Source organism: Zeus faber (genome assembly GCF_960531495.2).
Source record: "Zeus faber genome assembly, chromosome: 8".
NCBI classification, from domain to species: Eukaryota; Metazoa; Chordata; class Actinopteri; order Zeiformes; family Zeidae; genus Zeus; species Zeus faber.
The window spans coordinates 27,453,699-27,476,947 of NC_137195.1; the positions used below are offsets into that span (position 1 = coordinate 27,453,699).

Consider the following 23,249-nt stretch of genomic DNA (forward strand, 5'->3'; position numbering starts at 1 on the left):
TTGATTAGGGTTAGAAATCAAACTCTCCCATTCATTTCAGAGGGAGATGGTATTTTAACCATAGTAAAAAATGCCATTTCTTGATTTTCAAAAAGATAATATCAAATACAAGATTAAAAGCTAAAACAGCTTGCCATTGCAGGAAACAACAAAAAACAAAATAGATGTGATTGAAATGCATTGAGTAACTCTTGATTATTGCAATTAAAACAAATAGACACTATTGGCAACGGGGACCTTTCGTGGGGCTGTTTTGCACAGACAAAAACAACAACAACAACAACGAACCGTCAGGTGTTTTGCTCCTTTTTATTGAAAGACTTGAAAGTTTTTTTTAAAAAGAAAACAAAAGGTGACAATTCAAACTACAGCAATATCCACTTGTTCTACAGACACTCTCGGAATCACAATTTGAAAGACGTAGGAGGCGTATGGCCCAAGCAAATAAAAAAATAGCATCATCAAAGTATTTCTGTTGCATCTTCTTTTTAACAGCTGTACAAAAAAAAGATCTCATAAATATTACTTTTATTTCTCTCTGTCTTTATTCCCTTTCTCTTCCTAGACAGTCAATAGTTCACCTCCGAAAGAGGTTTAATCGTTTCCGCTTGATTTTGTTTGAACTAAATTATTTTTGTTATTATTACTATTATTTGATCTGTTTCTCTCCAACATGTTGTCATTGATGAAGAGCCAGGTAGGCTGTGACGTAATAAGACACCAAAGGAACTCCGACTTGTTTCTGGGTCGTTATCACGACCAACCTTTTTTAACCATTAACCAATAAAAAATAATTAACAATGATGGCGTTGACTCAAGAATAGTATGAATGTTTCCCATCTCATATTTTAGTTTTTAGATATCTGACGAGTGACTGAAGTGTGTGATTTGGGATTGTGTGTATTTATGTCTGAGAGGGGATGACAGTGTCATTGATTAGAGTTGTTTCACAGGGATATAAACGTTCATGATATCGCCTCTATAAATTGTTTACAGTCTTTTGGAGAAAACATTACTCTTCTGGCGCAAACCTCCTTCCCTCTAATCTGACACAGCGTCCACCTGGCTCCTCCAATACTGAATAGTTAATAGCAGCTTGCACATAAAGGTCCATTCTTAAAAAAAACCACAATAAACACACTAACTTTCTTTTTGAATCTTTTTTTTCCCCCACTTAGTAGACGATGTCATCCAACAAATTGAAAAATCATACAAAAATAAAAATGAAACAAATCTAGCTCGTCGGAAAATGCCCTTTGCAATAACAGAATCGGAGACCCATGTGTTATGGCTTGTGCTCGGCAAGACATTGGCTTAAAAACATATCGCTGGGGCCCCTTTCTCAAGGGATGCATGTGCTGTGCCTTTACTGATGTCATCTGGCACGGCAAGATGAGTTTTATCCCAAGTTCTGTGTTTTATTTCAGGACACCAAATTATCCCAGCGCTCATTAGGTCATCGTGTAGCTAAATGTACGAACTGAAATTTCAGGCGGTCTATTTTATATCTCTGATGCACTGGAAGGATCATGACTCCGCACAGAAATACGTTTAGTTATATACTCTTACCAACTTCCTCGCTTATCACAAGGCAGAGGGCTACTGTCCTTGGTGCTGGAAAGGGTTTTGCTCTTAAGTGGTGAAACAGCGACACCATGTGGACAGTCATGTCATAACACAGTAAAGTGTATGTACAATCTCTATGAACCATTAAAACAATGCCACACAGCAAGCATGACAAATCTCAGTTTCGGAGAAAATAAAGCTAAAATACACACAAAACAAACCCAAACCCAAACAATGAATTAGGTTCTCTTTTTCTTTATACCAAACACATTCTGCTTCTTCATCTTTGGTATAAAATATGCCACCTCAACCCTCAACCATGTCCCCAAAACTATTGCCACCCTCCCCAACAAACACCCAAACGCACTTTTGCTCATTTTAAAATCCCGTTATATGCGCTTTTTCATGATGATGAAAAAAAACAAACAAAAAACAAACAAAAACACACCGATGCTGTGGAGTTTTTTTTTTTTATCAGCAAACTGAGCTGTTTTTAAACAATGCAGGAAGTTCACCTTTTAGACCAGTTCCCTTTTTTTTCTAGCCACACAAGTTGCACTGTACAACATTTTCTTTTTAATCTTCCCCCATACAAATACATCCTTATCTTTTTTTTTTTTTTGATCCTGTACAATTATATTTGACGTCTTCATCTCTGTGGCTCAAGGAACAATTTAAACACTCTGAGAACATCGTTCATTGATTATTTTATTATTTAATTTATAATTAAACTCAAGGAAAATTGTTTCAGCTCCGTTCTTTTTTTTTTCAAGGTTGGATTTCAACAGAAATTAAGGCAATAAGAAAAAACAGTTGTATCCTAGAAAACTACTTAAATCATAAAAATAATTAAAACAATGCAGATTCATATCAAAGGAAGACGTTTTTTTTCCTAGACTTAACTTCCTTCCGCTTGTAATTTAAAAAAGTCTGAGAATCTACCTGCACATTCAAATGTTTTGTTTTTTTCCCCCCTTCTCCTGTACAGCGAGTCGTTTCGACTTTCCATTTCCGCGTCCTCTTTTTTGTTTTGCGGACGGAGGAAGTCCAGTCTCCTTGTCAAAAGTTCAAATCAAATCATTTTTGATTTCCACTGTCCAGTTGAGTTCGGTGTCCCACTCTTTTTTTTTTTTAACCCCCACGTGTTTTTAGGGTTACAAGACAAGGTGAGGGATATAATTTCTTTTTCTCATTTTCATGTTTGTATGTTTTGTTGTGTTTTGTAATTTTGTCGCCTGTGCAAAGTGGAAGCGTTCTTTCAATCCGTGCTGTCCGTCTCACCATGTCTGTTTGTTTTCGTATTTCTTTCATCCGTCCGTGTCCACCCGCGCCCCGGCCCAGTCCGTCTTTCAAGGCAACGCAGCGGTGTCCCCCACTCATCCTCCGGTTATCTAAAAGAGATAGGAAGGAGCGATCCAGTCCATTAAGTCAGCCTGCGATCAGCGTGTTGATGCTTGTTTGCGTCATGTTCCACTGTTCAAAATTCCCTTTTATGTCGCAATTGCAGAATTGATTTAGAAAGAAATCTGATATATTACTGATATACTATTACTATCAAACCACGTTAAAAAAAATACACTAGACACAACAAGAAGATTTCTACTGACTTGGACTGTTGGTAGGAGTAGCTTGTGGCGTGGTCTCCTGTGTTCTCCACCGCTAAGGCCTGCTGCCCACTGGGATCCTGGGAGGACGGAGTCTGGGAGGAGGGCTCTGTCACCACACTCTGACATGGGAAGCAAAACCAACAAACAGTCAGATATACACTGAACGATTTTAAATCACAAAATGGCCTGTTATTGTTTCAATTCTTTCATTTTGCCAACACAGGCTGGCCAAGCACACGCCTACATGCACGTTTAGCAGTTTCCTGGCAACCGAATACAAGCACGCCAAACATCTCGGTGTCAGCTAACCATTTGTGAACAATTTCCTTGTTTGGGGAAAACAAAGTGAGAGATACTGTAAACTGAAGTTGCTTATTGTGGAGAGACCGGCAGAACGACTAAACAGAGTTCAAAGCTTAATTAATTTGGCGCTGATTAGGGGCCATGTGTCCAAATTCCTCAGGAGGCTTTGATTTGACTTAGTTTTGAAGAACTCACACATGGTTTCTCTGACCTTGGAGTTTGATTAATTATATGTGTTACGTAATGCTGAGAAGTGGACACTGGTATTGTGCCCAATATTATGCTTTTACTCATAATCATACTTGTGTAAATCACTGGAAAAGTGACAGATGTTTCCAATTTACAATTTCTTCTTCGAACGTCTTACCTCCACTGCGATGGCGGAGGCAGGCACTGCAGTATACTGGGGAATGTAGGTTCCTTGCATAGAAGCAGCTGCTGCAGCAGTCATGTACTACAGAGAGAGGGATGGTGGAGGGGGTTTGGGAATTTGTTGAGGTATATAGATATGGCATGAAACTGGCAGAAATACTGTTTAACGCAACTTTAACATTGAATCCCGCTCTTTAATGAGGCATAGCTTGTGGCGCTAGTTCTGTCAGACAACTTGACAGCACCGCATGCTCACACGCTCTTACGGGCCGTTATTCAAGCGGCCAATCCCTCCTGCTCTTCCGGCTTTCTGCGTTGCTGAGTTCCCTCCACCTCTCCTGCATCCACCTATTGGGCTCTGCTCTTCTATCCAATGAGGGGGATTCAAACTCATCACTCCTATATTTCTAACTCACCAAGTACATCTGCGCTTGCAGTGCACCCCTCCAGGAGTGATGAGCACTACAGCCCAGGTGCTAAACTCAAACAATGCATAATCATTTAAGATCATTTTAAAGTAAATCTGAGAGTTGTCTGTCAGAATTAGCATTTCACAATCAGTTTGTCAATAGTTTGTCTTGAGCTCTGGTGCGACCAAAAAATGTTCGGCGGGGTGTGAATATATTGGGACGTCGCAAAGTACCAATGCCGAGGTAGAGATTACGATTTGTGGTCAGTTCAAGTTGATGAATTGTTGAAGGTTGTTGGTGTAATTGAAGATTATAATTACCAGCCTTGGCAAAAAAAACAAAACACATGTCCATTATTATTGTGTCAGTAAACTAAATATAAATGGCAAAAACATACAAGATAATTAACAAAACAAACACACAGAATAGAACAAGCTCAAAAGGGGTTGAGGGGACTCACGGTGCCGGTGGTCCCGAGAGACAGGTGGCTCATCTGCTGGGCCAGAGGGGCCATTATACTGGATGGCTGCAGGGACAAACTGGGCTCAATGGCTGCCGCCGGCGTGATCACAGCGCCCTGGGTGAGGAAGGAGAGGGATAACGTTCTAAACAACTATTGTTCGCTAACGACGAGTCAACCCATCAGCCAGTGATTAATTAATCAATTAATGAAACCATAGAAACAAAATAGCCAACAAATACTTAAGCTAAGGTTATACTTTGTCTTCTTGGCACTTAATAAATCATCAGTAAATGATTTACCCCCCCCCCCCCCCACCTTAGATAACGATATGTTGATTATTTTCAAATCATTAATGAATAATTAATTATCTGATTTGTCATAATTTAAACGTTAACTCGTTAATTGCGGCTGCGTTCGGTTATCCATCAAACGGAGAGAGATTTACGAGGGACCGCCCCACACCTCCAGCTCGAAACGCTGTTCTCCGTGTGGCTGCGTCTGATTGGGATGGGCCGCAACTCCTGTTCATATGGGGGTGGCCTCAAAACGTACACAGCTGTACATCACACATCTCGACAAACACACAACGAGGGGAAACAAACGGCGGCAGATAGTGACAGGAAGTGCTTGGGCGGACACCGGGAAGCCTGCCGGCCCCCTTCCCCATCTGTTGGACGTTATCAGTTGAGCACCGGAGGCTGATGGAAGGTGTGGTGCGCGGACACTTTGACCGATCCCAGCCAAGTTGCTCATCGAGCACAGAAATACAAATCTATAATTGAAAACCAACTGCTGATAGAAGTGTGTAAAATAATCGGCATCAGCTGACCTGTCCTTTAAAGGCTTCAACAACAAAACAATCAAACAAAGGTTTTATATCATATTACATTTTATACTTCAGACCTATATGTATCCTCTTTGGTTATAAAATGCATAGATTATTATTGCTCAAGTGATTATGGAAAGTATATATATATATTTTCTACAAGGGCAGAAAAACTGTCGATATAAAATCAGATCATATAGTGCAAGAAAATACTTTTTATCTCCTTATTTTTATCTCCTTAATGAATGTAGCCTCCTTAGGCTACATTCATTACTAGATTTATATGACATTGAATCCTGAGAATTAATTGTTTCTATGTGACAGTGGGTCACCTCTCTTCAGTTGCCCAGCAACAAAAACAATGTACGCGGATGTTATTTTCCACAAAACCTGGACAGAAACTGCAATTCATTAGCGTATATAAAGTATATAAATGGTGTTTGGGTTTTGTCATACTTTCATAGTTGTGTGCTTCCTGTAGCTAACCTATCAGATAGAGAACTTAGACCAGTCCTGGATTAGATGATTGGTGTTGGTCAGAACCTGAAGGTCAGCTCTACTATATTTTAGGAGTAAGGACCCCTTTTGTCGACGGGCTAACTGCAATGACCTGATATTGTATTGAAACAGCTGATATTTATTTTTCCCTTGCAGAAAAAGAGACAATAACTTTGCCACTTCTGTCATTAAAAACTGGTCTATGTCAGAAACGAGACTTGTTATTAAGGAATGTGGACTTCACAGTCTTGATGAGACCAACCATCAAACCTTTCCTAGTTTCGGTAATCAGCTTTATTCTGAGTACCCAGCAGCAGAACACACCAGAGAATAGAGATTGTCTAATTATATTGGCACATTTGATTTCTTGATTCAGACAGCAAATGTCTGCCTGAAAATGAAAGATGGCGAGGTTGAACGGCACTTGATTCCTCAGCTCTAATAACGTCTCGGACAGTCTGGCTAGTTGTCACTACTCCTTCCAGGATGGAAAGGCGATCTCTATCTATCCAGAACCACTTAGTGTTGCTCAATATCAATCTGGTGTAATCTTCTTTCATGTTTAAGCTGCCGAAAGACTCGGAAATGGCCGCTGCTTAGCACTAAGGAGTTCCAGTGGCTACTAAAGAGCGAACCCCAACTACTCACATTTCACAAGCAACAATATAACATAGTAGAAAAACTGGAGATTATTTCCCCATTTAACAATGAATGCAACTTTGAACCTATTTGCATTACAAACTAGATGATTCCACGAAGATGATTCCAAGACCTTCACCAGCATTGAAGGAGCTTTAACTGAGGAGCCCACCCTGAGGGCCAGCTCCCGCAGCACAATCTGCTGTTGACTTCCCAGAATGCCCTGCTGTAGCTACTTCCACCACAGTGCTAGAGGAGGCTTTGGACACTAACCAGGTGAGCACAGAAACTGGGAGGAACCTAAAACATCACTTCAGGTTGGAACAGGTCATCTGACTAACGCTTACATTTGTGTCCCACGGCAGGAAATTCGCCATCTCGTGCATTTCTAAAATCGCGGCCAAATAAGTTGGAAAAACCTTTCTTGAAGGAAAATTACATTTTTCCAGATTCATGTTCCTTTGTGTTTTTGTTTTTTTTATCTCTCAATGTATTTTCAAACCGAGTTTGATTTATAAATAGTAGAAAAATGTCAAACTGTGGAGTTAAATATTCCCCTAGATTACATTGGGAAACGCAGTTCACAAGACGCAGAACAGCGCTGAACAACGCCGATCGATTGTTTCCTTTAAAGCGAGCGTCCACAGTCACAATGTGAAACCGTTTTGATAGAATTAAACCTTCAAATCGTACTACTTTGACACACACGGAGCCACAGTAGTAAGAAGGGCGTGGAAGAAGAAGATGAAGAAACGCGTCACGCGTCACGCACCTAGGTCACTTCCGTAAACAGACGGTTAAAGCGCAGCACGGGGTGTTTCGGTCTCACTTGTCGGTGAAAACGTTCTCCTCAATATCGTTATGGATTACGTTACGTTGAGCGGGTGGTGGAAGCTCTGAATCATATTTCAGACCTTAATCTGACCAGTGCGATGGATCCAAGTCAGTGTTAGCAGCGTGTACTGGACTTAATTTTCCGCAGTTCTCCGACTGCGACGCGGAGAATGACAGCGCTGCTGAATCTGACATTACTCCAGACTTGGAGAACATTTCAAACAGCGGATTTCAAATTGAATGTGACGATGAAACAGAATATTCAAGAACCACCGGAGGAGACCGACGACACGTCCGTTGTTATTACAACTGAAGGAGTTTATGACGTGATGAAGTCGGTTGAGGTTGGTGACAGATTTTCAGATTTCAGATTTTCACCCAGACTCATATTATTGATAGTCTCTACATTTTGTTGTGTACTTTTAAACTCCAAAATAACTCCACTTTTATAAAACATGTATATTCTTATTGTTAAATAAAAGCTTTTTTAATAAAAATATACTTGTGTGTTGTTGAGCTGTTCGTGATTGGACCATTCAGCATTATGTTAAGCAGCCATGAGGCTTTGTTTGTCTGCCAACCCTATTTGCATTCGGGGAACTAGCTGAATGAACCTGGTGTGGGTAAAACTTTGGAGGCGATAATCTCAGAAACACAGTTTGTCACACCTTGTCATTAACAAGTCATAGCTTTAAACATATTTGCTTGATTTGCATAAATGACCATTGTTTGGAAGTTCTGATTCTACACTTTCAAATGATGCAAAAAAGTAGCGGTTGGTCACATTTAGTATGCAATAAAAACGGTGTTGTGACTATCTCCACTTAATATCAAAGACACACACACACACACACACACACACAAACAATTATGTAAGAGCTGCTCGCATGTCGCGTGACTTGCATGCAACATGAAAAGGAGTTATTCATAGTGAAGTACAGTTTCTTATGCCTGCAAACTACACACACACACACACACACACACACACACACACACACACACACACACACACACACACACACACACACACACACACAAAATATTGATTTGCATACTGTAGGCACATTTTGAAGACAAGAACTGCAACCACTGGAACGTGTACTAGAATCAATGTACAAAGAACTGATTTCAAATTGTTCTGAAACCAGCCAGAAGAGGCCCCCACTGAGACTTCCTTTCCTTCCTTTCCTCCATATATCCAAAGGGACATACAGTATCTCAGAGTAGGAAATTGGTCCTAACTGCCACAAAAGATTTTCAAAGTGAATTAAATTTGATCCTGCTTCATTTTCCTCACCTAAGAAACCAGGATTTAGGAAAGATCCAGACCTGAGAAGAAGAAGAAGAATCACTGATCCCCCCGGGGAAACTTGTCCTCTGCGATTTACCCATCTTAGCTACAGAGGAGCCGTGGGCAGATGTGCTGTGGCAGTGCGCTCAGGGACCAGTTCCACATTTAGAGCCAATGCCTTGGTCAAGGGCATCGGCAGGAGTGTCCAACCCAACCCTGACATGCATGTCTTGAACATAGGAAGAATAAAAATAAAATAAAATTCAAACAGAAATCCTGGTCCCTCAACACCGGCTCCACTGTAAAGAAAGCCCAGCAGCGTCTCTACTTCCTGAGGAAGTTGATGAGAGCCCACCTCCCGCCCCCCATCCTCACCACATTCTGAAACGCTGAAAACCGTGAATCCCTCTCCCCTTCATCTCAGACATGTACGCCACACGCTGCATCCGCAAAGCAACCCTCACATAAACTTTTCACCCCCCTCCCATCTGGCAGAAGGTACCGAAGTATACGGTCCCACACATCTAGACTATGCAATAGTTTCTTCCCCCAGGCCATCCGCCTCCTCAACGCTCAGGGACTGATCTGTTTGCTGCCTATTGACCATTGCAACTATCTGACCGCCCAACACGCTTGGTTGTGTACTCTGCACTCCGTTGAATGTTGTCTGCAGTCTTGCATTGCTGTTTTGTACTATTCCAGTCACTAAGTCACTTTACTTTCTACAACCACTTAACAAGATGTTGTGTTGTCACTTTACTAAGTTGTTTCTTGCACTCTGCCAGACTATATATAGCATGTCGTCCAACTGTGTTCTGTGTTGTACCGAGGTTCTTTGAGAAACGTTATCTCATTGCACTGTGTACTGTGTATATGGCTGAAATGACAATAAACCCTCTTGAATCTTGATTCTTGAATCTTGAAAGGCCCCGGTGCAGCATCGATAAATCCCGGAGCTGCCATGCCGCCATGGAACGCTTGCCAACAATATATCCATAGATATCGTTTGGATAGTGATGGAATTCATTTTTTGGGACCGATCTTGGATGGGAAGGGGTCACACCATCTACAGAAACATTCCTGGCCTTTTCTGCAGAAACTAAAGTTATTTTACCCCATAAAAACTTGCACGAGTGATGATTGAGGTCCATTACAGCACGATGCAGACAATAATGTCAAGCAATGCAACAAAACTAAAATGCATTTATGCATTCATGCAAATCACCGGTTTTCCAATAAACTTAACAAAAACTAGACAGACTGGTCCGACAGGCCAGGCCCTCTTTTCATCTCCCACACGGCAAACTCAGATGTTTGGAGCTGCTCCTCGCACAGGTCACCACACGCCTTGGGCACTTCACAGGAACACTCTGCTCATTGCCTGGGATACAAAACACTCAACGCCGGGGGAGGGGGGGTTTCAGGCGCACATGTTTCATTCAAAGCGGAGGAAGATAAAAATACTTCTAAAATAAAAACACACAATGTTGCCCACAATGCCGCTTCATTACCATGACGGAGGCAGGGAGGAGTGGCCCCTACATTGATGGTGTGGCCTCCCCAAGTGGTTGTGGCCCTAAACAACCGAGTGTTGATGCCAACGGCCAACCCTGCACACACACACCTGCGACACACCCAATCAGACAAGGATCTTGTGGCTAATCAATTTTCTTCCCTTTGCAGTTGTCCACCTGTCATCAAACCGTACAACAAGCTTTCATATCGAGACAGCCGCGAAAGAAAAAGATAAAACAACACGACAGACAGAGACATGCAGCTGTCTTTGTGTGTCTGCGTGTGAGTGTGTGTGTGCATGCGTGTTTATCTCCCGCTAGTGTATCGATAAACACCTTATAGACCAGACTATAAAAGGAACAGGATGCCAATGGGGCTTTTTCATGGGCTTCAGACGTCTGGGGCTGAACAAGACATTCTTAAACAGGACTCTGCCTTTGCTTCTCTCTCTCTTTCTCATTCATAGGGCGCCATCCCATCCCCCTGATTCCTTTCTCGCTGTGCCTTCACCGTCTCTCTCTGAAGTCATCCTGTGATGTTGGAGTCTTCAGAAAACCCAGGAATAAAGGACACAAACGGTGTGTACGGCTGTTTGTATTTTGTTTGATTTGTTGTTTTGTGCTCTTTTGGGTATTTCATGTGTTCCCTGCTGAAGGAAAAATTTGTTTTACTACCCCACCCCCATTTATTCTACTAAAGGGTACTTTTTTTTAGGGATTTAATGTCATTGAAAGGTGACAACAGAGAGAGATCTACGTATAGAGATCACATATTCCACCATATATTTCTGACAAAAGCACCAAATGTTTTGAATTTCCAGCTCTTGTTAATTATTTGCGGCGGACCAAGGGGCGTGGTCAAGCTGCGGCTGCAGACGGCCTGCGCGGCGCTGATTGGTCCGACTCGGGGAAGGGAGCTTTCTTAATGTTTGTCTGTCTTGCAGAGGGGATCGTCAGCCGACCTGCCGACCTAAACCCCTACTTGTGGGCAGAGACGCCCACAAGTAGGGGTTTAGGGAGAGAGACGGAGTCTTTCCGGCCGTGGTTTGCCAACGGGGCGAGAATTTTTTTATTATGAAGATGAACAAAAAGGCTCACTGGCCGGAAGCATAAATAATAAAGAATAATGAATTTGGGCGCGGGAGGAATGGCGTTCCCATTTGGCTCCTGGTCGGCTGACGAGCCCGTGCGCCGATCCCCACTGAAAGACAGACAAACATTAAGAAAGCTCTGTGCCCCGAGTCGGACCAATCCGCGCCGCGTGGGTGCTGACTCGGCCGATGCGAGGCAGCTTGGCGGCCGTAGGAAAGGGGGCCGTAATGCCGTCTGCAGCCACGGCTTGACCACGCCCCTTGGTCCGCCACATTATTATCATCCAAGCTGTCCCGCCTGTCCACCATAAAATTAAACTGCTTCCTCACAATCGTTCATCCTCCCGGCAACGGAGAGCCCGACAACAGCCCAGTGACGAAGAGTCTATCAAGAGAGTCAGCTGCCTATGTGGAAAAATCCTCAACCTCAAAACTTGCGTGGTCTGTCTGTCTGTCTGTCTGTCTGCCTGCCTGCCTGGCTCCCGCTCTCCCATGCACATAAACCCACAAAAGGATTTTACAGACTACACAAAGCATTAGAGAGATACAGAACATGACCGGTGTTGCCGGTATTGTACTCAGCTGTCAACATGCCAGCCTCCCTCTCTCTCTCTCACACACACAGACACTCACACACACAAACACACACACGGAAAGACACAGGGGATCTCGGCGTTAGAACAAACATGGAGCAAACATCCCGTGTCGCCGCACGCTATTTCCAGGGCTGAGGCAAGGATTTAGCCTGGATTCTTTTCGAGGCGTTCACTCATCTTTTGTCCCCGCAAATGGGTTTAACTCGGGCATTTTTATTTATTTCTTTACACGGGATGATGTGAAAAGGACTATTCTTTGTGCCTGATTTGCAGCGCTGGGTGAGGGTTAATGCATTCATTTCCTGTGTGTGTGTGTGTGTGTGGGGGGGGGGGGGGTAAAGGGGATTTGTGAATATGCACAAAGACATCCTCTTGTTAATTAAAACGTAAAAGACCAGGAATCCAAGCAATCTTGGCAATCCACCAGGAATCAGGCACAAACAGACCTGAAGACACCCTGGTGTGTGTGTGTGTGTGTGTGTTCCTCTTTGGTTGTGTTATGTGAAAGAGAGAGAGAGAGAGAGAGAGAGAGAGAGAGAGAGAGGATAGGCATATGCTGGCGCTTCACATAAATGCACGTGCATATGAGAGTAGTTTCCAGAGACGAGATGTGTGTGTGTTTGTGTGTTTATGTGTGTGTGTGGGTGCACGTGCACTTGACTCCTGCCACACATCGCCAGAGGAGCGCCTAAACCCTCCACCCTGAGCAAAAACACCACTTTGAGCAGCTTCTTGTCATTCATTAGAATCTCATTAGAGCGCCCCGTTCCCCTAGTTACGCTGCCTCTGCAATCTCCACCTTCCTCTGAGCTCTCTATCGAGTAAAAAGTTGTCAGGCGTGGAAGCTGAACGGCACAACCTGACCGTCCCCGATGTGGCGGGCCGCTTCTGCTCTCATGTTCTGTTTTCAAATTTGTTAACTTCCATTTTGACTTTCGAGCATGATTTAAATTTTTCATCACGGTGTCAGTCTACCGTGTTAAAACTGTTTTGGACATTTCTGCAGCGGCGAAGCCTTTCGGCAAATAGAATATCTTGTCACTGTCTCACACGTCAAATTGGTTTCATTTGGGCTTGGAAAGGCCGATTCCAATGCAAATATTAACACTGTGTATTGTGTAAATTCACAATAGACATACATTCAAAATAAAAAACAAGTCATAAACAGCTCAAGAATACACTGTGCACGTGATTGTTACCATTACCGTTTTTCCAAGGAAAGCACGTGGATTTTCCTGTGCCAAGTTCAACTTGACTTGACTTGTCTGCCAACGTGTGCAGTGTGTCATTGTTGCTCTTATAGATTCATTAGACAGGCCGTTGGTTTGAAGACACATCCATGAAGCGATTTAATCAGACACAGCATCGGAGTCATATTAGGATACAGTTTATCGGCAAACAGAGGGAGTGGCTGACCCCAGGACCATATTTCTCTGCAAGAGAGATAACGGCTGATATTCTTCACTGGCCTTCCTCAGGCAGTGAAACAGATTCAATATTAAAGACAATAAAAAGTATATATATATATCTATATATCTATATATATATCTATATATATATCTATATATATATAGATATATATATATACATACACACATACACATATATATGGTAAATGCCGATCAGCCACAACATTAATTCCAATTGCACCTGTTCAGTTCTTGAGGATCTGAGCAACTTTGACAAAGGCCAAATGAAGTGATGGCTCGACGACACGGTCAGAGCATCTCCAAAACAGCATGTCTTGTGGGGTGTTCCCGGTATGCAGTGAATAGTACCGACCAAAACCGGTCCACTGGAAGGACAATTGGTGAACTGACGACAGGCTCATTGATAACGCAGGGGAGCGAATGCTCGCCCATCCGGTCAGATCCCACAGAAGAGCTACTGCAGAACAAATTGCTGAAAAAGATAATGTGGGGCTGTGTATGGGGCTGTGTAGCCGCAGACCAGTCAGAGTGGCCATGCTGAACCCTGTCCACCACCGAAAGCACCTACAAAGGGCACGGGAGCGTCAGAACTGGACCATGGAGCAATGGAAGAACGTTGCCTGGTCTGATGAATCACATTTTCTTCTGCATCATGTGGATGGTTGGGTGGGTGTGCGTCGTTTACCTGGGGAAGAGATGGCACCAGGATGCACTATGGGAAGAAGATAAGCGGGCGGAGGCAGTGTGATGCTCTGGGCAATGTTCTGCTGGGAAACCTTGGGTCCTGGCATCATGTCGATGTTACTTTGACACGTAGCACCTACATAAACATTGTTGCAGACCAAGTACACCCCCCTTCATGGCAACAGTATACCCTGATGGCAGAGGCCTCTCTCAGCAGGATAATGCACTGTGCCACACTGCAAAAATGGTTCAGGAATGGTTTGAGGAACATGGCAAAGAGTTCAAGGAGTTCAAGGACACCTTCAGATGTCTTTTGGAGTCCATGCCTCGATGAGTCGGAGCTGTTCTGTGGCGAGCTACACAATATTAGGCAGGTGATTTTTATTGTTGTGGCTGATTGGTGTATATACACAGTACTGTGCCAAAGTTTTCGGCACTTTAGGTGTTTCACAAAAACATTTGTCTTCGACAGTTATTTTATATCTTCTGCATTGGGGTGTCAATATCTCTGTAGCATGACAACAAAGCCACATACAGCCAGAGTCATAAAGAACTATCTTCGGCAAAAAAAAGAACAAAGAGTCCTGCAACAGATGGTATGGCCCACACAGAGCCCTAATGCCAACATCATTGAGTCACTCTGGGATTATATGATGAGACAGAAGCAATTGAAACCTGAGCCTAAATCCACAGAACTATGGCAAGTTGTTCAAGATGATTGGAACAACCTACCTGCCAAGTACCTTAAAAAACTGTGTGCAATTGTACCTACAGTAGGGGAATTGGCGCAGTTTCAAAGGCAAAGGGTGGTCACACCAGATATTGATTTGATTAAGGTTTTTTCTGTTTACCGCACTTTGAATGTATTTAACTGATAAATAAAAAACTGTTCATGGCATTATTTTTGAAAACATCCTCATTTTATAGCATTTTTTCTCAAGTTCTTAAAACTTTTCCATAGTACTTATATTTATATATATATATATATATATATATATATATATATATATATATATATATATATATATATATATATATATATATATATATATATATATATTCATACTGTATATATATATATATATATTTAAATATAAGTATATGTACATACTGTATACATATTCTATATATCTTTTAAATATATTCACACTCAAATTCACAAATTTCACACCCTGATGTATCAAGGCTTGAATGAGGAGATTGATTATAGGCAATGTAATCAGCATACATATATTTGTATTGTATTATTTTTCTCTATGCATCTGTTTCGAAAATATGTTTATCATTATTCCTTCTGGAGCATTTCCTCATATATGTAGAAAGCAGGTGCCATCGATCTGTTTCAGTCCATTCGCCCCGAGGAAGACTCAGATGCGCAAAGATAATGAAGGTCTTTATCTTCATCTACTTGGTCCCATCAGTTGTCTGTGCATGTATCTGTGTGTACATGCGTGTTTGTGTGTGTGTGTTCGTGTTAGAGTGTGTGAGTGTAGGTGCTAGTGTTTGTTTGTAAACCTAAGTCAAATAGCCTGTAGGTGTGTGTGTGTGTGTGTCTGTGTGTGTGTGCGTGTGTGTGTGTGTGTGTGTGTGTGTGTGCTGTGTCCTAGTGTGTGTATGTGTGTGTGTGTGTGTGTGTGTGTGTGTGTGTGTGTCTGTGTGTGTGTCTGTGTGTGCTCTGGTCATTGCAGTTACATTGTAAGACCTGCAGGGGGCGAACAGTTCTCACTGACGTGCCACTTGACATGTTCTTCTGGGGGCTCCTTGAAGAAGGTTACCCACTGGCTGATTCAGCAGACTACAGGGGCTCGGATCCAGCTGCATTTCTCTCCGGGCTCTGACCTGACATTGCTCCCCACAACCACACATCCTCCCTCGAAAAAACACCCCACAAAACTGTGAGGGCTCCTGGATGTGATGAATAAACGGCATGATCTCGAAAGTCATTTTTTAAATGTAATTAATAGGGTACTTACAATTTAAAATGATTCACAGCGGAGGAATGATTCCCTCATTTGCATTCGTCCGAGTAACCATTGGATAAAGTGTTGAGATGTAAATTATATGTAAGTAATGTGTGGCGCTAAATGAGAAAAAAAAATCTTCCTAAAGTCTCTTTTTCATCTGAACCTTTTCCACAATTATTAACCACTGGTGTTTACAAAAGTTTACATTTTGGACATTATATGATCAGAGTTGGCTCAAGGATAATAAATTGCAGGCCACATTATATTATGATGATATTTTGGACTGAAAACTATTGGAAAACACACACACACACACACACACACACACACACACACACACACACACACACACACACACACACACACACACACACACACACACACAGACACACACACACACACACACACACACACACACACACACATCCTCCAGCTATGCCTTCAAGATGTTGTCATTCCATGTGTACCAAGGTGAATTGCTTTAGATTAAGGAGGGCTTAATTTGCCAATAGACTTCGATCTGACAAAATTTTAATTTCTTGTCTATATATTCATTGCGTTATATTGTCTGCCAGAATGTCCGGCAGGCTTTATTTGTCGACTTTTCGTGAAGGTGACCTCTGGTTGTGATTGTTAAAAAGAATACCAATATAAGTGCTGGCAGATATAGACCACTGCGAAAGGCAGATATAGACCAGTACTAAAGGCAGATGTAGACCACTACTAATGGCAGATATAGCCCACGACTAAAGGCAAATATAGAGCACTCCTAAAGGCAGATATAGACCACTGCTAAAGGCAGATATCGACCACTCCTTAAGGCAGATATAGTCCACTACTTAAGGCACATATAGGCCATTCCAAAAGGCAGATATAGTCCACTGCTATAGGCAGATATAGACGACTCCTGAAAGCAGATCAAGACCATTCCCAAAGGCAGATATAGACCACTATTGAAGGCAGATATAGATCATTGCTAAAGACAGATATAGACCACTAGTAAAGGAAAATATAGGCCACTGCTAAAGGCAGATTCAAACCATTCCTAAAGGTAGATATAGACCACTGCTAAAGGCAGATATAGGCCACAACCAAAGACAGATATAGACCACTACTAAAGGCATATATAGACCACTACAAAGGCAGATATAGACCACTATGAAGGCAGATATAGACCACTACGAAGGCAGCTATAGACCATTACTAGAGGCAGATATAGACGACTACTTAAGGAAGATATAGACCATTCCTAAAGGCAGATATAAACGTTTACTAAAGGCGGAAATAGACCACAACAAAGGCAACTATAGACCACTACTAAAGTCAGATATAGACCCCTCCTCAAGGCTCTATGAGTAGTGTAATGCTATTAAAAAATATATTAACCCTTTTAAATATGCATTTAGTTGATACTAACCTGGCGCTGATGCAGTGTCTACTTATGGATCACTGGAGGAGAATGCTTCCATTTTAATCAATATGAGGTGCTACACAGGTCAGGTTAGGTCACACAGGCTGCCTGCTGCTCGATTTGTTTGAGTGTGATCGATAATTTCTTTTCTCAATGTACAGCTGTGCTGCCCTGTAGAAAAGCAGCAGCAGATAAAACTATGAAGTGCTTTTGTCGAGAGAACAGTTGTATTATACAAACACTTCACTGCAGGGCTGTTGCTAGGACATCAGGGGCTTGCACACGGTGCTCGTTTCACGGTGCTTGTTTCATTCCATAAGGACACGGAGAACAATACGATCAGTGACGGAGCGATTGGGGTTCAGAGCCCGCCCTGCGGAGCTTTTTTAGATTGGGTGCTATTTATAACAACGACTCTGCTTCACTTCACAAGGGGATTTTTTTCCAACTTTTCCAACTTTTTCAATTGACGAAACGTGAAATTTTTGCGTTTTAGTGGCGCTTCAAATGTAATGTTTTTACTGCTTATCGGCCACTTATTTCACACAGTTTAGCTTCAAACAGTTAAATTGCTTGTTTTGCTGTCATTTGCTTTTCGAGCTTTGAAACAAAGGGTCTCAAACTCAAAGTACCCGGGTACCCACTGGCCCGGTTCTCTGTTTACAAGAGGTTTTTTTGGGATGTCTATTCAAAATAGACACGTAACGATAAGATCTTTTTTGTTGAATTCACTTTTTTTCTGTTTCATATTCTTAAAACATTCAGTAGAATTGCATGGATTAATTATTAAAAAAAAAAAATATTTTCTTTTTTTAAGATTTAAAAATGATTTGCGGGTCAGATTTATGAATATATTATATTATATTATATTATATTATATTACATCATATTATATTATATTATATTATATTATATTATATTATATTATATTATATATATATGTAGTGGGCCACATTAAATTGCCTTGGGGCCAGATGTGGCCCCCCGGCCTGTGGTTTGAGACCCCCTGTTTTAATTTGTCACGCCGTTAATCTGGTTAAATACGATATTGGAGAGAAAGAGAGAGAGGGGGGGAACAAAGAATGAAAGAGAAAATGAGTGGTTGGTTGAACTCACCGTTGGTTGCATAACATACTGTTGGTGGGGCATCCAAGATGTACTCTGAACCTGAGAACAGCAGGGGGGACGGAAGAGAGGAACAGAGGGACGAGAAGAAAAGAGAAAGAATGGAGAATAACAAGAGCGGGAAAAGGAACAAAGGTAAGAGAGGGAGAGAGGGAAAGTGAGGGGGGGGGGGTGGACAGGAAAAAGGAGGAGGGAAAAGAGGAGAGAAAATGAATCATTAGCTCTGCACTTCACAAGCTGCATTTTTTTTCAAAGCCGTGGTCCCCGACGGGCACCCGGCCTTAAAGAACATTAGACAGAAAGCTGAGTGTTCCAGTACGCGTTATGTCGTAATTACAGGGGGGGGGTAACGGAGACCGTGTAGTGCGATACACTCCAATAATTACTCCCGCACCATGCAGGTTTCATCATCAAAGCCTGACTTTGGCAAAAAATAAAAAAATAAAATAAAAAATCTGCATTTTCATCTTTCTCTCTCTCTCTCTCTCTCTCTCTCTCTCTCTCTCTCTCTCTCTCTCTCTCTCTATTTCTCCGTTACCGGGTACCCGATGCCCTAACGTGCTCACAAAGAAACATTGTCCCAGAGAACACTTCTGTCACATGCGAGGCAGGGCTGACATGCATTGTGCGTGTAATGATATCTTACTGCATGTCGTGTGTGTGGAGGGTGCAGATATCCAGTTAGCACAATTACATCATAGTATGGAGACCGCTTGGAACTTGAAAGGCAAAACTAGCTTAACGACGTTGTCCGGCGGCTGTTATGGAACCCGACTTGTTGAACTCTCCAGACAGGCTCTATGTAAACTGACCGCGGGGCAAAATGATAGTGGTGATCCTGTTTCCGACGTGGATAGCATATAGGCGCAAAATCAAACGAGGGAAAAGTCTGAAAAATGAACAACTCTTCACTCTTGAATGATTGACTCATCAACAACCGCATCTCACAAAAGAGTCTAATTTTACACCACTACTATTTCCCTGTTCAGACTATACCATATTTTCCTGGATCTTGCTGTCCCAGACACATTTCTGAGATCCGGACAAAATGCTTAAATGCAGTCCAATAGGACAAACGTTTAAGCTTACAATTTTTGTTTTTCCAAAATCGGGAGTGGTGTAGTTTAAGCAACCACACCTGAATGGGTTCAGGTAATTGAGGCAAGGTGGCTGTACGCCTGTTGCTCGTTAGAGCAATCAACGAACAACATGTCCCTTGTCCTGACGTGTTTTCCATCTGCTCCGGGCTTGTTCCATCTTTCCCACTCCCTACAATAAACTAGTGTATTTGCAACATCTTTGCCTGTGTGTCTCTGTCAGAGGGCCCTGAAAATGCCACTCTGGGGGAGTGTGGCAGGCAGAACTGCAACACTCACATTATAGTCACTTCCAATTTGGATCAAGAGGATAGTCACAATTCACAAGATAGTCACAAGAGCTAGTTTCCATTAGTTATGTATTTTACCACAAGTGTCATTTGAAACATTTTCACGGCACCAGCGGGGGCACAGGGGTTGAAAAACACTATAAGGGGACCTGGCCAGAACTCATATCCTGACAATTGGGAGAGCCCTATTTATGGCAGGAAAGACTTGCAGGGGAAGAGATTAAAGTATTCTTGTTTCAATTTCAGAAGGTCTACCTATCTTCTCTTGAAGGTACAAAAGCAACGGGGAGTAGAACGACAAATGTAATGTTACAGATTGTGACGATACACTGGCGGCTCAGGAATAATTTCCTAAGTTGATATATATTTTTAAATGATTCGGACAGTTTGTAGCATTACATTTCAAATTCAAAGGAAATTACAATACAGTAGAACCTTGTTAAACTGAAAGTCCCATCTACAAGTCCTTTGGTAGACTGAAATCTGAATGAATATACATAAAAACTGTGGTTTTCATTTAAACCTCGCCAAGAGCAAACATATGAACATCCTACATAATTGCTACAGAGCAATCACAGTATGATCCATACACACAAATCGATAGCCTACAATAAACTCTGTCAACAACATCTGAATCTGAGCATCCAATAATACTTCAATTTGTCCAACTTTAACTGAAGGCTGCTTGTATAAGCATTGATGGAAAGTTGGAAACAGAAAGTTTTCAATACCCATTAGACAATAGACCACATACTTTTAAAGCTTTGCAGATCCACTTGGCTAGTATCCAATCCACATCACGGCAGGTAAAGGGGAAATATGCTGGATGACCGGCAAATTTAGATGAGTAATGGGTGGATAAATAGGGTTCTATCTTATGTTAAGACTCACTTTTACCTTTAGAATGCAAAACCACAAAGAAAAAATACACAAAATTAAAGTGGTTAGAAATTGCTATTTCCTTTTTGTGACAATTTCATGCCGGGGGAGTTCATTGCACTTACAGTCAAACACAACCCTCTTCCGGTAGGTTCATATCTCATAAGACCCTAGAGAGTGTAGGAGAAAGTTGCACCCACCTGATAAGTGGAGACAGGAGAGGCAGCGATGAAGGGCGTGATGGATGTCTGTGCGATCATTCGATTGGTGGAAATGCTGTATGGCGGAGAGTAGAATCTATGTAGAAAACAAACAGACAAACAAAACACAATATCACTCAAGTTCCATTTAAAGCATATTAAAGTGGAAAGCCATACTATAAATCTGTGTTGGGTGGAATACACAAGAAATTACAGAATTCCATGCCCCTGCCCGATCTTTGTGTTCTTGCCGGGAAAAGTGGTGCACCCGCCACTAACAATGGAAACAGCATATAGATGTGCACATGCATAGGGCAAATACATTGAATGCTGGTGTGGCGGACCAAGGGAGCGTGGTCAAGCCGCCGCTAAAGACAGGCTCTCATCCCAGGGCCACCTGGCTGCTGGGGATTGGGTGAATCAAGGGAGGGACTCCCCTGATTCACCTGATCCCAGACCAGGAAGATATTTAGGCTCTGTTTTTCCCTGCAGTGAGGAGATCTGGGCGGGAATGCCACACAGACCAAAACCGGACAGGACAGGACAAAGCCCTGGACTTATGTGTATCTCGATACAGGTGGGAATTTCTGTTATTGGCCAGCGAGCATTTCTGTTTCCCTTTTGGCCCGTGTGCTACATTTTGTTTGGTTTCATCAATAAAATACATACCAGAGTCACTATTTTCTGTCTAAAGCTGCCTTCCCCCTCTCATTCCCTGGCCCTGGGCCAAAACACCCCACTACAACTGACGCTTGAACAACGGAGCAGCGTAAGGCTGAGTGCCGGATGCCTTCCCCCCTGGAGCAGATGTTGGGTCCGTGAGCGGGACCAGGAGGCATTCCGGGAGAGCCAGCAGGCCATCCAGGTCCTCCTCCGGGAGCGCACTACCAGACAAAGCGAGGAATGACCGCCGGGTCCCCCCACGGCCTGGTGATGAAGATGACGGGGCACACGATACCGAGGCCTTCCTCGCCAGCTTAACCAATGGCCTAGGCGACCGGCTGGTCGGACCAGGAGCGAACGGGCGGCTCATCCCTCTCCCTTTTGGGTGAAGCGCAGCTGGCGGTGCATGCCCTACCCCTGGAGCAATGGACGACCTACGCTGTGTCCAGAAGGCGGTGATGGAACAGGTCGGGAAAACGCCAGAGGGCCACCACCTGCACCTCTGGTCCCTCTCCTGCGACACTGCCAGCCGTCCGTTTCTCATGCCCAGCAGCTCCTCGACGTTGCCCAGCAGTGGTTACGCCCGGAGGAACACTCCCCACACTAGATCCTCGAGGCGGTGGCTACTGAACAATTCCTCAACAACCTCCTGGCCTGCGCCGCCAGCTGGGTGTGTTACCGACCGGCCACCCCCCAAGCCATAGCCCTCGCAGAGGACCACGTTGAGGCCTACGCCCACACCGCCGTCTACCATGCCGGGCTGGAGAGAGGCCCGTGCAGAGGGATCCCATGAGGGAGCTGCAGCATGCCGACCATCTGGAACCGCCGAGAGGCCTGTGGCCGGTACCAGCGCCGCGGAGGTTGCGGCAATCACCATCCTCCTCCCCCCCGGGGCCCCAGGAGGGGTTCAGCTCCTGTCCCCCTGCTAAAGGACGGACGACCACCGGCAGGATTCCACCAGCAATCCCGATTCTTCCAGGGTGGAGTGGCCTCGGACGCCTGGGCAGGCATGCTGGTGGTGCGGACAGCCTGGCCATGACCTCCTGGACTACCCCATCATGGAGGTCGACCAGGTGGTTCAGGTTGCCGGTTGCCAGATCCCTCGCCTGGTCCATAAGGGGCCGACTGTGTGGCAGTAAGGTTACAAGACATCAGGCTTTGCTGAACTCGGGCTATTCCCAAACGATCATCCAGCAACACGTGGTTTGACATGGGGCTTTGGTGGAGGCATTGTGGGTATTCGTTGAGTGCATGGGGATATTCACACAGATCCGATGGTGTGGCTCGAAATTCGTTATAAGGGGAAAAAGCACATGTTAAAGCCACTGCTAGTTCCCGCTTGTCGCACCCCCTGATTTTGGACACGAATTGCAGGCTGCTTGCTTATTAATGAGAGAAGCGGGAGGAGTGTGCTCATGGACTGTAGGGATATGTGAATGTTGTGACACAAAAAAAAACTTAGCGGATAATGGCCTGTTTCTATTGGCCGGGCATCT

General features: G+C 43.3%; 1 protein-coding gene across 2 annotated transcripts in view; it reads right to left on the reverse strand.

Annotated features, from left to right (window-relative positions):
* Window positions 1-290: 290 nt before the first annotated feature.
* LOC307233953 (RNA-binding motif, single-stranded-interacting protein 3-like) overlaps window positions 291-23,249 on the reverse strand; it is a 168,065-nt gene continuing 145,106 nt past the window's right edge. For both annotated transcript variants that reach the window (XM_080005448.1, XM_080005447.1), the window contains exons 9-14: window positions 21,091-21,187; window positions 18,616-18,666; window positions 4,719-4,835; window positions 3,844-3,930; window positions 3,174-3,292; window positions 291-2,957 (exon numbers count right to left, since the gene is read on the reverse strand). In XM_080005448.1, coding sequence (XP_079861574.1) covers window positions 2,954-2,957; window positions 3,174-3,292; window positions 3,844-3,930; window positions 4,719-4,835; window positions 18,616-18,666; window positions 21,091-21,187 — 475 coding nt within the window. In that variant the 3' untranslated portion in view covers window positions 291-2,953. The remainder of the gene's footprint in view (window positions 2,958-3,173; window positions 3,293-3,843; window positions 3,931-4,718; window positions 4,836-18,615; window positions 18,667-21,090; window positions 21,188-23,249) is intronic.